We start from the raw sequence: 15,611 nt of genomic DNA, 5'->3' as shown, positions 1-15,611 counted from the left end.
TTTCACTTCTCTGATACACTGCTGCAACAGAAGATTGTTAGTCTGAACTTTTTCCCTTTTCTTCCTACTCATTTTTTATAATTTCTAATAATTTTTAATAAAATCTTAATACAACTTTTTACACACTTTAGAGATAGCTTTTTGTGACAAAATTTCCTTAGGGATTAATACAAATATTCTTATCCGGAGTCCTTACCTGGAGCGATAGTCTTCCCTGGTACAACCTCTTGCTGCATCACGAGACCCTGAAAAATGCAAGGAATGTTTTTACATTTCACTAGGCCTGATAAATAAAAATAAAAAAAACATACAGTTTAAAGTGTGATGAGATGAATACTCACTGGGTGTTAATGGGTCTCTTTGCTGAAGTGCTGTGTTTGCAGGAGAGACAAAAAAAAAAAAAAAGAATATTGACAGATGCACAATTACTGACAGACATGGCTTCATCTTCAGAGTCTGAAACACATCAATCAGCCTGTATTTATCATGTTGTACACACAACATTAACATGCTTCAGAAATTGTCATCAGTACTCACATGCATTATGTAACATGCTGCTGTCCTGAATGGTCGGCAGCTTCTTTGGTGCAGTAGGGTAGTCAGGAAGCTTTACGCCTATAGAGAGTCAACATAAAGTAAAATAAGCATATCCATGGCATAATGTAAATAATTATATTTATTTGGAGACTGGATTTAAAAATGCATTATAGAAATACATTACCCCTAACGCTCACATCCTCAACAGTTGAATCAGTAGATTCTGCAAAAATCATTGACCACCCAATTCATCAACAGACTTTATATTCCTAATGTCAGAATTATTTGTGAATGATAAACATACCATTTCTAACAAAACCCTCTGGCATTCCCTTTTTAGGCCGGGTCCTTGTTGATCTAATCACCACCTCTTCTTCTTCTTCTTCCACCTCCTCCTCCTGCTCTGCCTGACTGGTTATATTGTAGTGATTGCATTCACTCCGCTTAGCTACAAATAGAAAAATTCAACTTACAAAACCCCCTTTAAAAAAAAAAAACACCCCATTTTCCATGAATAGAAATTTCTATTCATCAAAAGAAAAGTTACCTGAAGTTATTTTTATTTTTATTAATGGAAAGGTCATCCAGTCATCCTTGGGTTCAAGTTTGTCTTTAATAGCCTTTTCAGTTTTTGTGGCACTTAAACTGCTTGGCCATCTAACAGTTTTTTTGTGTGTATTAATCCAGTTGTGAGGATTTACTCCCTCTTCCTCCTGGTCTCCTTCCCGCCAAATGGCCCTTGAATACATGACCTGGAAAAGACAGCATATGCATGTTACTAAGTTAGGGAGTTAGGACGATTCAAAGGGCCTGGCACTGACTGGGGGCCCTTTGAGGGCTATTAATATTGAATATTTGAGGGCCATTTGGATTGAAGTTACTTATACTAAAAAAAGGTATGCTGCATGTAAGTGGCATCAACATATAAAGGTTAATAAAAGTGTTCAGAGCCAGCCAAAAACAGACTTGAATTTAGTTTGCTTGCATGTGAAAATTTCACTACCACTACCTCATGCAATCTTTCATGGGGCCCAAGATTTCTAGCAGCGCCCCTTGTGACAAGATTTAGTTGGTGACCTACTTGGTTAAGTTGGTGAATAAAGCAAGTGAAGTGAGATTGACAGGGTTTGGACATGTGTGCAAGTGGGTTTGAGGGTTACATTGTAAGGATGTTGTGGCAAGTGAGCAGTGACCGTGAGAAAGGACATGCAGGTGGCAGGAATCACAGAGAAGAGAACAACAAATTCAACCTTTAATATTTGTGTTCCAGACTATGGCGAAGGGGTATGAGGACAGAACCAAACGTTTGTGGAAGGCAGGCCACCTTGCGGAACAGATCCTCTTCACGCAATACTCTTTTTGTCATCCTGGCCTTCCCATTTCGCATGCATACTACATTAATAAGTTTTGAGTTACATGGTTGATGGAATAAAGGGGAAGTGTGACGCTGATGCAGGATTTCACAAGCAAAGGTACCCTCTTCATTTTTCTCTTCAACAAAAGCAAATGTGTCATCTCTCAAGAGAAAACAACGGTCCCTTCTCTTGTGTGTTACGGTTGTGTTACAGTTTATTTTGTTCCTGTTAACTTTTGTATGTTCCATTTCCGACAAACGCCTGGTGAGCTGTTCCAGGGGACTTCTACCACTCCTGACGTGTTTCTTTAGTTGTTGTAAGTGGTTTTCAAATGGAAAACAGGAAATGTCATTTAAGGAACTGTTGAAATGGCTGACATCTTCATGAAGATGAACTAGTCCATGTACATTGTAGACAGGAAACGTCTTGCCATACAATTTAGGACAGCATGTGACAAAGTGTTTGATAAGTTCATGAGCATATTGGAGATAGCCATTTCGAGTTCGGTCATCTGACTCTAGCATTATAGACATGGCGATCGTCAAGGACAAGAAATGTTTGTATCGTTCAGGGGACAAGACAGATTTTAAGACCACAGGTCCAGTGTAGAGCAAAAACTGACGCAACTCAGTGGCTTTCCACCTATCTACCTCAAGTAAACCCCGTGGTTGCCTGGCAAATTCACTTGGCAACTTGCCTCTAAAAGCAATTAGACTTTGAGAAATTGCATGTTTTTGTCTCAATGATAGACGACAGAGTTTTGGGCCACGAGTCATGTATATTAAAAGGCGTCGAACCACTCCTAAGATGACCATATGCATATAATCCAAGACAAAAGAGGAAACACAAGGAATTCCAGCATCAATGAATGGACTGAAAGCTCTCTGGTGATCCCTATACTCAACTCGAGAAAAACAGTCATCAGTGCGCGAAGGGCAATCCTGATCAGCAAAAACTATCCTTCTCTCAACAGAAGTTCCTGTGATGACACATCTTTCGCAACTATTATAGGAGGTATGACCCTTAATACATTTAAGATAAGCCCTTGCTGGCGCGTCACAAATCACAGCATCAACATTAACAGTATAGGTGTGGCCTTCATAAACTATCCCACTGTCTTTCAGATGCTTGTACTCGGTAAGAAAATCTTCAACATAGTCCTCAAGTGGACTAGGCTTACTTTGGCCACAAAATATGGCAACAATAAATGGATCGAAATGGCCAGTCTTCGCCAGTATTGGCCAGAATTGGACACCACTGCTTTTGAAAAGGGGGAGGCCATCAATATTTACAGTAAGGTGCACATCATTACTGTGACTCTGATTCAAATAAGGACGGATCCCCTTTTCTAGGCCGTAATATTTGTACTGCCCACCACATTTAGATTGTGTTGTGTTACGTTGTGGTGTGGCAAGCAGTGTGCGACAATCAGTAGGCAATTGGTGGCCTTGCCTTCTCAAAATAATCAAACTATTAATTGCTCTGTGAGTCAAGTTGTGGTCTAAGGCCCACTGTCTGAGGTCATCCTTTAAGCTACTGGTCACATCAGCTTCATCATGTTCAGAGTCAGTGGACCAACGGTCCCCTTCAGTGTCTGTGTTAAAATCAAAGTCGGGTGTCACATGGAAGTAGTTCTTATACTATACCATGTGTCAAAATGATTGATGACTTCCGGTCCCGCCCACTAGATATGACATCTGGTCCCGCCCTTCCGGTTGTCCGTTGACTTGTCCCGCCCTTTCTGGTGTATATTGATAAGGATATGGATTGTCGTATTGACCGTTTGATCATGCGTTTTGACCGTTCGATCATGCGTTTTGACAGTTTTATCTACCGCATATGTTGTTTTTTATCTATTATATTTCCGGCATATGTTGTTGTTAGGGTTTGCCCTATCATCCTACCTAGTCGTAGATAATTTGGTTTGACAGAAAGTTTTTGACCCTATTTGACCCTTTTTTATTCGTAGATAATGTGGTTTTGTCAGAAAGTTTGAAGACTGTGTCACACACAAGCATTATCTCTAGTGCACACAAGCTGGGTGTATTTTCTGTGTTTGTGATAGACATCTGTTTTTGACAGAAAGTTTGAATTTGTTGTCCGGTTCAGTTATGTGTTTGTGTGTATGTGTGTGTGTATGTCTGGGTATATGGCATCACAAGTGCTGTTAGGAAATGTGTCAGCATCTGATATGATCCCCTCCACATTCCTGAGGTAACAGCAAAAGTGAAAAAAAAGAGAGTTGTCCCTAATCATGTTTTATATTTCACACAAATGATATACAATAATATCTTAGCAAAAATCTACTGAAACCATTTAATTCAGTTTTAGAGAAACAAAAGAATAAAATGAATAAGGATTTTACTAAATACTAAAGCCTATCACAAAAAAAAAGAGTTGAAAACATACTGTTCTTTAAAAAGTATAAATGAAAAGATTATAAAATAATTTAACCAAGGTTGAAAAAACATACCGTTCGTTTAAAGTATAAATGAAAAGATTATAAAATAATATAACATAAATGTCAGTGTTTCTCTCTCTCTCCTGCTAGGTTTATTCAGCGATCAGAATGAGACAATAGGGCTAAATTTATTTCAAAGTTTAAATGATATCTTTATAAAATGTTGTTTTTATTTTATTTTATTTTTTTTAATTAAATTTAATACATTTATTAAAAGTCGTAATAATGTTTTTAAATTCAATACATTATTAAAAGTTGTAAAACAAAAACACTGTTTTTTCTGAATGCCTCTCCAGCCAGAGTAGTGTGTGTGTGTGTGTGTGTGTGTGTGTGTGTGTGTGTGTGTGTGTGCGTCCTCTGACATGACCCCCTCCACATTCCTGAGGTAACAGTGAAAGTGAGAAAAAGAGAGTTACCCTAATCATGTTTTATATTTCACACAAATAATATGCAATAATATCTTACTAAAAATCTACTGAAACCATTTAATTCAGTTTTAGATAAACAAAAGAATAAAAAAAAATCATATTACATAAACATTCCGTTCTTTAGGCCTATAAGTGTATAAAATAAAATAGCCATCTTGCTAATTTAACTAAAGTTGAAAACCATTCAGTTCTTTATAAAAGTATATAATTAAATGCTTATAAAATAAATATCTTATTGATCCAATTGTTTTTGATAAACAAAAGAATAAAAATCATATTACATAAAAAACGGTATACATTAAAATGGTTATCTTGCTAATTTAACTAAAGTTGAAAAACATTCTGTTCTTTAAAAGTATATAAAAAAATAAAAAATAAAAATACTGAAATTTCAGTTTTAGATAAAAATAAAATTCATCTAAGTCTGCTGACTGAAGATTTCATGAAGCACCAGACAAATGGTATGTTTGTGTGTGTGTGTGTGTGTGTGTGTGTGTGTGTGTGTGTGTGTCTGTGACAGGTTCTGGTAAATTAGCGTGCCGTCATCTTTCTGAATTTATTTCAAAACATAATCGTAAAAGTTTAAATATGATCTTTTAAAATTAAAAGACTGTTTAAATAAAATCTTTAAAGTTTTATTAAAATCATATCTTCTATTTATTTTCTTAGAAGATTACTGTAATGATTTTGTTTAACGGTAACCTAAAGTATAATTGTTATTAAACAATGTCTGTTCAAAAACTTTAGATTGTAGAAAAACTGTACTTTTTAGTCGTTTTAAATCTCATTTATATGAAAAGATTCAATCAGCATTTTTTTTTGTCCATGCGGGGTTTCAATTTTTATGGTGGGGGCTTTCCATAGCTATAATGAATTTTGTACCGTACACCTAAACACAGAAAACTACATTTGTACATTTTCAAAATGAAATAAACAAATAAATAAATCATTTAATATCATTTTGTGCACACACACGGTTCTAAAAAATAAACTAATCTCTATTTTAAATTAAATTATTATTATTAATAACATATGTTACTAAAATGTAAACAAAGTTTTAGCTAAATAAATATATAAACAAAAACACCTTACAGCCCCAGATCCTTCAGAGATAAACCACAGTGTGATCTGAAGCTTCAGGAAACAGGGTATCAGACCAGATGAGTCTCGGGGGACAATGTCACAGTAAATCTAGTCTGCTAACGCCTTTTACAGAATACATCCAGAGTTTATACTAAATTCATTTAAAAGCATAATCATACAAGTTTAAATAAGGTATTTTAAAATTAAAAGAAATCTTTAAAGTTTTATTAAAATCATATCTTCTATTTATTTTCTTAGAAGATTACTGTAATGATTTTGTTTAACGGTAACCTAAAGTAGAATTTTTACTAAACAGCGTTTAGTTGTTGATTGTTGAAAAACTGTGCTTGGTCATCTTAGATCTTTTGTCCATACAACATGTTGTCAAAGTTTGTCACAATGTTTTGTTGTTGTGTTGTTTTTAAGAAATCCGAGGACTCCACATTGCTCTTATTTAGACTAAGTTGTATCATCTGCAAAATCACTGACCCGGCATAAGTAAAGTTGGTCTTGAGCGAATATTTAATTTTATCAGTCATAATTCAAAGTATAAGTATACGATCGTATAAGATCATTTTAACTTGTATTCCCCGAACTATCCTTAATCAGTGTGGAATCACACAGGGTGAAACCCTTTACTGAGAATATACTATCGGTTATCTACTCAAAATATATGTAGAAGTGTAAAATCGGTGTTTAAAATCTGTCTGCTGGCCGCATGAATAGACTTTGGGGAGAGCTGATGATACAGGAAGCATGCCCTTTGACCTCCTCGATTGTGGAGGCTTTTTTTTTTTTTTTTTTGTTAAAGACCCAACTACAAGTTAGTTCTCCCAAAAGAATTTCTCCCATCTAGTGGTTCTCCCATCTACTCGCTTTTTCAAATGCGTGTTGCAACTGCGGTAGCCTAATGTGTCAAAAGCTATGACAACATGGCTTCCAATAGCGCTTCATAGAGTTTAACGATACATGTTTTTGTACTGTTATGCCAGCTATATAATGATTTACACAACCAAGCAATGAAAAAAGCTTGTAATTTAGACCATACCTTTGACTTGCCTGTCGAGAAGAAATCAGGCAACTTCCCTTTCAAAGTCTTTCTCCTTCATTAGATCTTTCCACATGGGGAAAAGCTATCCTGATATTTATTTACATACCGATAAATTAAATGTTAGCTTTTAGGCGTTAACGATTCCTTCTCCCGTGGCTCGGCATAAGTATGATCCTACATTATAATGTACTGTGCAGTGCAACCTTTCAAATTTGCCGGGGCAGTATCATTGCCTCCCATATGGTCTAGCGGTTAGGATTCCTGGCTTTCATCCAGGCTGCCCGGGTTCGACTCCCGGTATGAGAAGACATTTTTTTTTTTTTTTTTTACATTGTCAACAAAATTCAAGTTATTCAATAATCATTTTTAGTTATCCATAGTCTTAGAGGCCTACAAGTCTTAGAGGCCTACACGAACTGCAGAAACAAGCAGAAGATACGTAAAAACTCATAAATGCTGTTTCAGTAGGCTACTGAATCATTTTCACAAATACAATTATATAGAATTCAGAAAATTTCACTATGGAATATTTACTTTATCTATCATAATTTCAATTTAGTACATCATCATTTAAACTTTTCATCTCATAAATATGACGCATAGTCATAATTGTAATTTCAACTTTTTGTTATAATTATTACTTAATTCAGAATTACAATTTTTGTCAATTACACCTTTTTAATGTAATACTTAAAACGTTTTTAAGGCATAATTTGGTTGTTGACTATAGTAGTGTTGATGATGAAACGTGTTGAGTTAGGCTAGCGCTTTTTGCCCCTCTCTGGTATTATAGTGTTTCAAGATGGCGGAACGACACGGAAGCCTCCTTGGACTTACCCGCCCCGTGTAAATAAAGATAAGAAATGTTTCGCTTACGAGGATAAGTCAGATCATTGGCAGAGGTCATTTTACACCCATGAGGACATATTTTATGAATACAGACAATGATTTTAGCTAATAAAATAAAACATTTTCAACGAGCGAATCTACACATGAGAGGCCTTCAGAAGTCATAACTCCAGGGGTCAACGGCTTAGGCCCATTGGTTTCGGTATTTGTAAAAATCAAATACTGTATTACACTTTTCAAAGTTACAATAAAAAGACCTGTTGTGTTCTGACACAAGGCCATTAACTTGTTTTTATAAATGTATTTTGCTTATTTCTACAAATATCGACCTGAAAAATGAAAATCAGAAAAAACAGAAAAAACATTGTTTTAAAATACAACTAAACCATGATAATGTTTAGTTTAGATGTTGATGACTAAGCTTCTGGCATATAGTGCAACCACGCAACAAGAAATCTAATATTGGTGTAATCTTTGCGAGGTCTCACTCACGACACACAACTTTGTAAATAAAATAAAAAATATTATGGAAGTCATTGTACTGTAATTTAACCATATTTTATTTATTAATATTATGGCTTCATGTTGATTTAAAGTTTTTAATTGTTATTAACAAATACCTTTTAACATCCGGCACAAAATGAAAGAGATGTATTATTTGAAAAAAAAAGAAAAAAAAATGGAATGTTCACAATCACTATGTGTCAAAAACAGTATGTGTGTAAATAGTTGTGCAAAGTTCCACACCCTATGGACTAACACATAAATAAATATATATAACATACACAAAACATTTCTTAACTAAGCAACTGTTTCTTAAATTATCAGACACTCACCGCACTGATGTTAACATCACCATATATTGTGTTTTCTACCATGATTGTAGTAACTATTGTCCCACCATTCTTCTGGGCAACTGTTAAGTTAAGCTGATTAGGGTTCTGAATTAATGGCTGTCCGAATGTTGTAGAAATATTACGCTGTCGTCGTTGTGGAAGGTTGTTAGGCTGTTGATTTGTCATGTTTCCAGAATGTGTTTGAACGCACAGCGTTTGAACGTCACCATCTGTTAAAAAATGAACAATTAAATACACAACCAAAAACCATGTAAACATTATAGTAAAGCTTATTGAAGATTGAGAAACATATTGACTACTAACAAAGTAAATTATACATCTTTTCCTACGTTTGATATTCTTTTTTCTGATTTTTTTCACTATGGACTTGATCCTTTTTAATGCTGTTTTCTCTCCATATTTATTCTGTAGTTCCTCTACTGTGTCTTCCAACCTCCCTGTTGTTGTTCTTCTCCTGCTGTGTTAACCAAAGACAAACAGTTAGAAGAATAAAATGTATGTACAATAGCAAAAATAAAAGTTGGTCATTAGTTGTTAGGGTTAGATACACCTGTAGACACATTCACACACCCGTTCGCCTGTTTTCATTTAGCATACACCAGAGTTCAAACATTCACTTTTTCAAAGGGTCGAATGATTACGCGGTCAAAATTTCTCTTTTTAACATGAGAGTTAAAAAATGTACACGAGTCACGACGCATTGCATTATGCACCTGACCTGCCGGCTGATGAAGTATTTATTACATCAAGAAAACATGAATACAACACACTGCACTTGGATGAATACATTTATTAGATTTATTTAATAATATTACCAGTTCCATATTATCTTTATATAAGACATATAAAGACATCTTAAAAATAAGACAAAAAATGATTTTATTTTTTAAATTTGACTGCATTCTTTACTTTTTGATTTATGAATTATAACAGACTGATGGGAAAAACATTATTTTGCAGTTACTTTTTTAAAATTTGTTTTATTATTCAACTATCTCTTTCTTTTTGTTAGATTTTTATTAGTTGTAATTTTATATATAAACATTTAACTTTTAAAATAAAGGTTTTACAACAACATCACCATCTTCCGCTATATTTTGGCCTCCATGCTCATCTATTTACAGTATATGATATTGGTGAAGGGGGCCAGCATGAATATATATTTTTAGGGGGCCCCCCGAATTCTCTACGGCCCCGTTCACATCGCATCGTAAGCGCATAATATCACCTGCTCAAGTACGTCTTGACGAGTTTCTTCTGTATTAAACAGCGAATCTTCTCAGTCAGATCGTCGCAAGATCTCAGGAATCCTCTCACACTGCTTGTGTTCACGAGCTCCATCGCTGCACTTTTGTGCGGCTGTGTGTGACTCTTAACAATTCAAACAGCAGCGCGGAGATGTGACGTCATGTGTCGAGCACATCTTTGCATTTCTTCTGAAACAACAATTTTTAACATCACTATCGCAACACTTATCGTATTGCCGGCTGGGATTGTAATGTTTTGTATGCCGTTTTCTTTACACTCACCCCGGATATCTGTTTCCTGCAGTTAGCTGTAATGTTAGTGAACTCTAGGTCTTCTCTTTGTTCATATACGACAGTATTCGCATGAATTGGCTTGATTTGATAAAATTATGTTTTAAACCATCATCTTCACTTGAGACATTTACATTATACCGTCCTAGTTTTTAAATAGCGCTAAAATGTATATTTTAACCCTTTATGCGGATATGCCGTACAAGGTTCTCTGTTCTCTGGTTCTGTGTTTTTAAAAATAAAGACAAGGATACCTCTTTCTATAAGCGACCCTTAAAATCTGTGCATACAACAAAACACGTGTAGGTGTACGATGATTTATCAACAAATTACTTTTGTTTGACGAAAAACTTAAATCAGCTGGTGCTTGATAACTATTGAAGTTATGATGCGATATTTATCACGTTTTAATTTTAACTCAATACTCTATGAACTTTAACATCTTGTTGGTCAAATTAACTTAAAGCCTACGCATCCTAGCTACTTTCTAAATGTGTGTAACAGAACTTATGGTGAACAATTTAGCCATATGTTTTAAACGTGTAATGTTTAAACAAATTTTGTTACTGGACTGAGTGAAAATAATAAACTTCTCTTTTGTTTTTATGCATCAAGTTAAATGCAAATGATAGGAAAACTTTATGATAGGAAAGTACGGACGGCGCCTTTGACCAAGCCTCTACATATGGGGCACTTGCTCAGAGAAGGCGCACATTCTTTGCACACAACTAGGTGACCACAGGGGATGAAGACAATGTTCACTTCCTTATCCATGCAAACTTTGCATGTGCGCTCCTCTTGAAGTCTTTTTAACTGTTCCTCCATAGGCAAGTCTGAAAGATCTTGACTAGGGGATGCAGCTTCATTTGTCTCGACCGTCAGGCCACACTCAAATTCCATCTCTAAAGCAGGATTGTTCTCTTGTTCTCTCACAAATTCTATCGATTCGCTGTCTCGCAATCTTGCTTGAATCTGATGAACAAACTCTTGGCCCTTTTCTTGCAGTAGGTATTCACATCTTGGAAACCACTTAGCATGTTCTACCCATGGATCATCACCAGACTCCCAACATCTGAGTCCACCATCGCAACAAAAGCACTTCACGTCATCATTACGACCAACATAGTAAAAACCAGCCTTTGCCAATTGTTCTGGTCGAACAATTATTCTTGAGGGCCAGTAGACAAATGTGAGCAACCTTTCTTCACACTGTTGCATTGCCGATACATTGGAAAGGTCGCCACCAGATAAAGGTACATTATCTGCACGGTCATCTCGAACGAAGCGGCAGTGGGGGTAATGCCTCTGGTGTTCTGATACTGCACGATCTCCCGGTTCCCAGTTGCTAAGCTGGCCTCCACAACTGAAGCAAGCCACTCTGTCGCCCTGGCCAAGGTAGTAGAAACCACTTTTGGCAAGCTCGGCTGGAGTTACTGGTGCAAGAGGCCAATTCTGAAACGGGTGTCGCAGGGGCGGAAAGCTGTAGCATGGCTACGCGGGGAAAAGGCACTTTTGATGAAGACAAAAAAAAAAAAGGGGCCACATGGAGAAGTTTAAGTAAACATGGATATGTCTCACCAGCGACCTCCGGCTTGTCACAATCCTGGCATGCGTCGGGAACAGGAACGCCTTGACACCTTTCAGAATTGGCCTCTTGCACCAGTAACTCCAGCCGAGCTTGCCAAAAGTGGTTTCTACTACCTTGGCCAGGGCGACAGAGTGGCTTGCTTCAGTTGTGGAGGCCAGCTTAGCAACTGGGAACCGGGAGATCGTGCAGTATCAGAACACCAGAGGCATTACCCCCACTGCCGCTTCGTTCGAGATGACCGTGCAGATAATGTACCTTTATCTGGTGGCGACCTTTCCAATGTATCGGCAATGCAACAGTGTGAAGAAAGGTTGCTCACATTTGTCTACTGGCCCTCAAGAATAATTGTTCGACCAGAACAATTGGCAAAGGCTGGTTTTTACTATGTTGGTCGTAATGATGACGTGAAGTGCTTTTGTTGCGATGGTGGACTCAGATGTTGGGAGTCTGGTGATGATCCATGGGTAGAACATGCTAAGTGGTTTCCAAGATGTGAATACCTACTGCAAGAAAAGGGCCAAGAGTTTGTTCATCAGATTCAAGCAAGATTGCGAGACAGCGAATCGATAGAATTTGTGAGAGAACAAGAGAACAATCCTGCTTTAGAGATGGAATTTGAGTGTGGCCTGACGGTCGAGACAAATGAAGCTGCATCCCCTAGTCAAGATCTTTCAGACTTGCCTATGGAGGAACAGTTAAAAAGACTTCAAGAGGAGCGCACATGCAAAGTTTGCATGGATAAGGAAGTGAACATTGTCTTCATCCCCTGTGGTCACCTAGTTGTGTGCAAAGAATGTGCGCCTTCTCTGAGCAAGTGCCCCATATGTAGAGGCTTGGTCAAAGGCGCCGTCCGTACTTTCCTATCATAAAGTTTTCCTATCATTTGCATTTAACTTGATGCATAAAAACAAAAGAGAAGTTTATTATTTTCACTCAGTCCAGTAACAAAATTTGTTTAAACATTACACGTTTAAAACATATGGCTAAATTGTTCACCATAAGTTCTGTTACACACATTTAGAAAGTAGCTAGGATGCGTAGGCTTTAAGTTAATTTGACCAACAAGATGTTAAAGTTCATAGAGTATTGAGTTAAAATTAAAACGTGATAAATATCGCATCATAACTTCAATAGTTATCAAGCACCAGCTGATTTAAGTTTTTCGTCAAACAAAAGTAATTTGTTGATAAATCATCGTACACCTACACGTGTTTTGTTGTATGCACAGATTTTAAGGGTCGCTTATAGAAAGAGGTATCCTTGTCTTTATTTTTAAAAACACAGAACCAGAGAACAGAGAACCTTGTACGGCATATCCGCATAAAGGGTTAAAATATACATTTTAGCGCTATTTAAAAACTAGGACGGTATAATGTAAATGTCTCAAGTGAAGATGATGGTTTAAAACATAATTTTATCAAATCAAGCCAATTCATGCGAATACTGTCGTATATGAACAAAGAGAAGACCTAGAGTTCACTAACATTACAGCTAACTGCAGGAAACAGATATCCGGGGTGAGTGTAAAGAAAACGGCATACAAAACATTACAATCCCAGCCGGCAATACGATAAGTGTTGCGATAGTGATGTTAAAAATTGTTGTTTCAGAAGAAATGCAAAGATGTGCTCGACACATGACGTCACATCTCCGCGCTGCTGTTTGAATTGTTAAGAGTCACACACAGCCGCACAAAAGTGCAGCGATGGAGCTCGTGAACACAAGCAGTGTGAGAGGATTCCTGAGATCTTGCGACGATCTGACTGAGAAGATTCGCTGTTTAATACAGAAGAAACTCGTCAAGACGTACTTGAGCAGGTGATATTATGCGCTTACGATGCGATGTGAACGGGGCCGTAGAGAATTCGGGGGGCCCCCTAAAAATATATATTCATGCTGGCCCCCTTCACCAATATCATATACTGTAAATAGATGAGCATGGAGGCCAAAATATAGCGGAAGATGGTGATGTTGTTGTAAAACCTTTATTTTAAAAGTTAAATGTTTATATATAAAATTACAACTAATAAAAATCTAACAAAAAGAAAGAGATAGTTGAATAATAAAACAAATTTTAAAAAAGTAACTGCAAAATAATGTTTTTCCCATCAGTCTGTTATAATTCATAAATCAAAAAGTAAAGAATGCAGTCAAATTTAAAAAATAAAATCATTTTTTGTCTTATTTTTAAGATGTCTTTATATGTCTTATATAAAGATAATATGGAACTGGTAATATTATTAAATAAATCTAATAAATGTATTCATCCAAGTGCAGTGTGTTGTATTCATGTTTTCTTGATGTAATAAATACTTCATCAGCCGGCAGGTCAGGTGCATAATGCAATGCGTCGTGACTCGTGTACATTTTTTAACTCTCATGTTAAAAAGAGAAATTTTGACCGCGTAATCATTCGACCCTTTGAAAAAGTGAATGTTTGAACTCTGGTGTATGCTAAATGAAAACAGGCGAACGGGTGTGTGAATGTGTCTACAGGTGTATCTAACCCTAACAACTAATGACCAACTTTTATTTTTGCTATTGTACATACATTTTATTCTTCTAACTGTTTGTCTTTGGTTAACACAGCAGGAGAAGAACAACAACAGGGAGGTTGGAAGACACAGTAGAGGAACTACAGAATAAATATGGAGAGAAAACAGCATTAAAAAGGATCAAGTCCATAGTGAAAAAAATCAGAAAAAAGAATATCAAACGTAGGAAAAGATGTATAATTTACTTTGTTAGTAGTCAATATGTTTCTCAATCTTCAATAAGCTTTACTATAATGTTTACATGGTTTTTGGTTGTGTATTTAATTGTTCATTTTTTAACAGATGGTGACGTTCAAACGCTGTGCGTTCAAACACATTCTGGAAACATGACAAATCAACAGCCTAACAACCTTCCACAACGACGACAGCGTAATATTTCTACAACATTCGGACAGCCATTAATTCAGAACCCTAATCAGCTTAACTTAACAGTTGCCCAGAAGAATGGTGGGACAATAGTTACTACAATCATGGTAGAAAACACAATATATGGTGATGTTAACATCAGTGCGGTGAGTGTCTGATAATTTAAGAAACAGTTGCTTAGTTAAGAAATGTTTTGTGTATGTTATATATATTTATTTATGTGTTAGTCCATAGGGTGTGGAACTTTGCACAACTATTTACACACATACTGTTTTTGACACATAGTGATTGTGAACATTCCATTTTTTTTTCTTTTTTTTTCAAATAATAGGCCCTACATCTCTTTCATTTTGTGCCGGATGTTAAAAGGTATTTGTTAATAACAATTAAAAACTTTAAATCAACATGAAGCCATAATATTAATAAATAAAATATGGTTAAATTACAGTACAATGACTTCCATAATATTTTTTATTTTATTTACAAAGTTGTGTGTCGTGAGTGAGACCTCGCAAAGATTACACCAATATTAGATTTCTTGTTGCGTGGTTGCACTATATGCCAGAAGCTTAGTCATCAACATCTAAACTAAACATTATCATGGTTTAGTTGTATTTTAAAACAATGTTTTTTCTGTTTTTTCTGATTTTCATTTTTCAGGTCGATATTTGTAGAAATAAGCAAAATACATTTATAAAAACAAGTTAATGGCCTTGTGTCAGAACACAACAGGTCTTTTTATTGTAACTTTGAAAAGTGTAATACAGTATTTGATTTTTACAAATACCGAAACCAATGGGCCTAAGCCGTTGACCCCTGGAGTTATGACTTCTGAAGGCCTCTCATGTGTAGATTCGCTCGTTGAAAATGTTTTATTTTATTAGCTAAAATCATTGTCTGTATTCATAAAATATGTCCTCATGGGTGTAAAATGACCTCTGCC

At 36.0% G+C, this 15,611-nt stretch overlaps 2 protein-coding genes and 3 long non-coding RNA genes across 5 annotated transcripts; 2 read left to right on the top strand and 3 right to left on the bottom strand.

The window, feature by feature from the left end:
* Positions 1-347: 347 nt before the first annotated feature.
* On the bottom strand, positions 348-1,182 carry LOC311066547. The gene is made up of 2 exons (XR_014603103.1): positions 1,085-1,182; positions 348-615 (listed from the first exon to the last, which is right to left on the bottom strand). It is a non-coding gene; the product is annotated as an uncharacterized lncRNA (long non-coding RNA).
* A 4,546-nt stretch (positions 1,183-5,728) lies between these two features.
* On the bottom strand, positions 5,729-10,294 carry LOC311068115. Its single transcript, XR_014603335.1, has 3 exons — positions 9,850-10,294; positions 8,951-9,078; positions 5,729-8,830 (listed from the first exon to the last, which is right to left on the bottom strand). It is a non-coding gene; the product is annotated as an uncharacterized lncRNA (long non-coding RNA).
* Positions 10,295-10,798: 504 nt separating this feature from the next.
* On the bottom strand, positions 10,799-11,377 carry LOC311097903 (putative inhibitor of apoptosis; the record flags this gene model as incomplete). Its single annotated transcript, XM_084137889.1, has 1 exon — positions 10,799-11,377. One exon carries the CDS (start codon positions 11,375-11,377, stop codon positions 10,799-10,801), a length of 579 nt encoding a protein of 192 aa, XP_083994015.1.
* A 345-nt stretch (positions 11,378-11,722) lies between these two features.
* Positions 11,723-12,616, top strand: LOC311097896 (putative inhibitor of apoptosis; the record flags this gene model as incomplete). The annotated part of the gene is made up of 1 exon (XM_084137868.1): positions 11,723-12,616. The coding sequence occupies one exon, from the start codon at positions 11,723-11,725 to the stop codon at positions 12,614-12,616; it is 894 nt and encodes a 297-aa protein (XP_083993994.1).
* Positions 12,617-13,120: 504 nt separating this feature from the next.
* On the top strand, positions 13,121-14,970 carry LOC311066482. Its single transcript, XR_014603082.1, has 3 exons — positions 13,121-13,565; positions 14,337-14,464; positions 14,585-14,970. It is a non-coding gene; the product is annotated as an uncharacterized lncRNA (long non-coding RNA).
* Positions 14,971-15,611: the final 641 nt, after the last annotated feature.

This window comes from Abramis brama, assembly GCF_963993115.1.
Source record: "Abramis brama genome assembly, chromosome: 1".
Classification (NCBI taxonomy): Eukaryota; Metazoa; Chordata; class Actinopteri; order Cypriniformes; family Leuciscidae; genus Abramis; species Abramis brama.
This window is presented reverse-complemented; position numbering and strand designations above follow the sequence as displayed.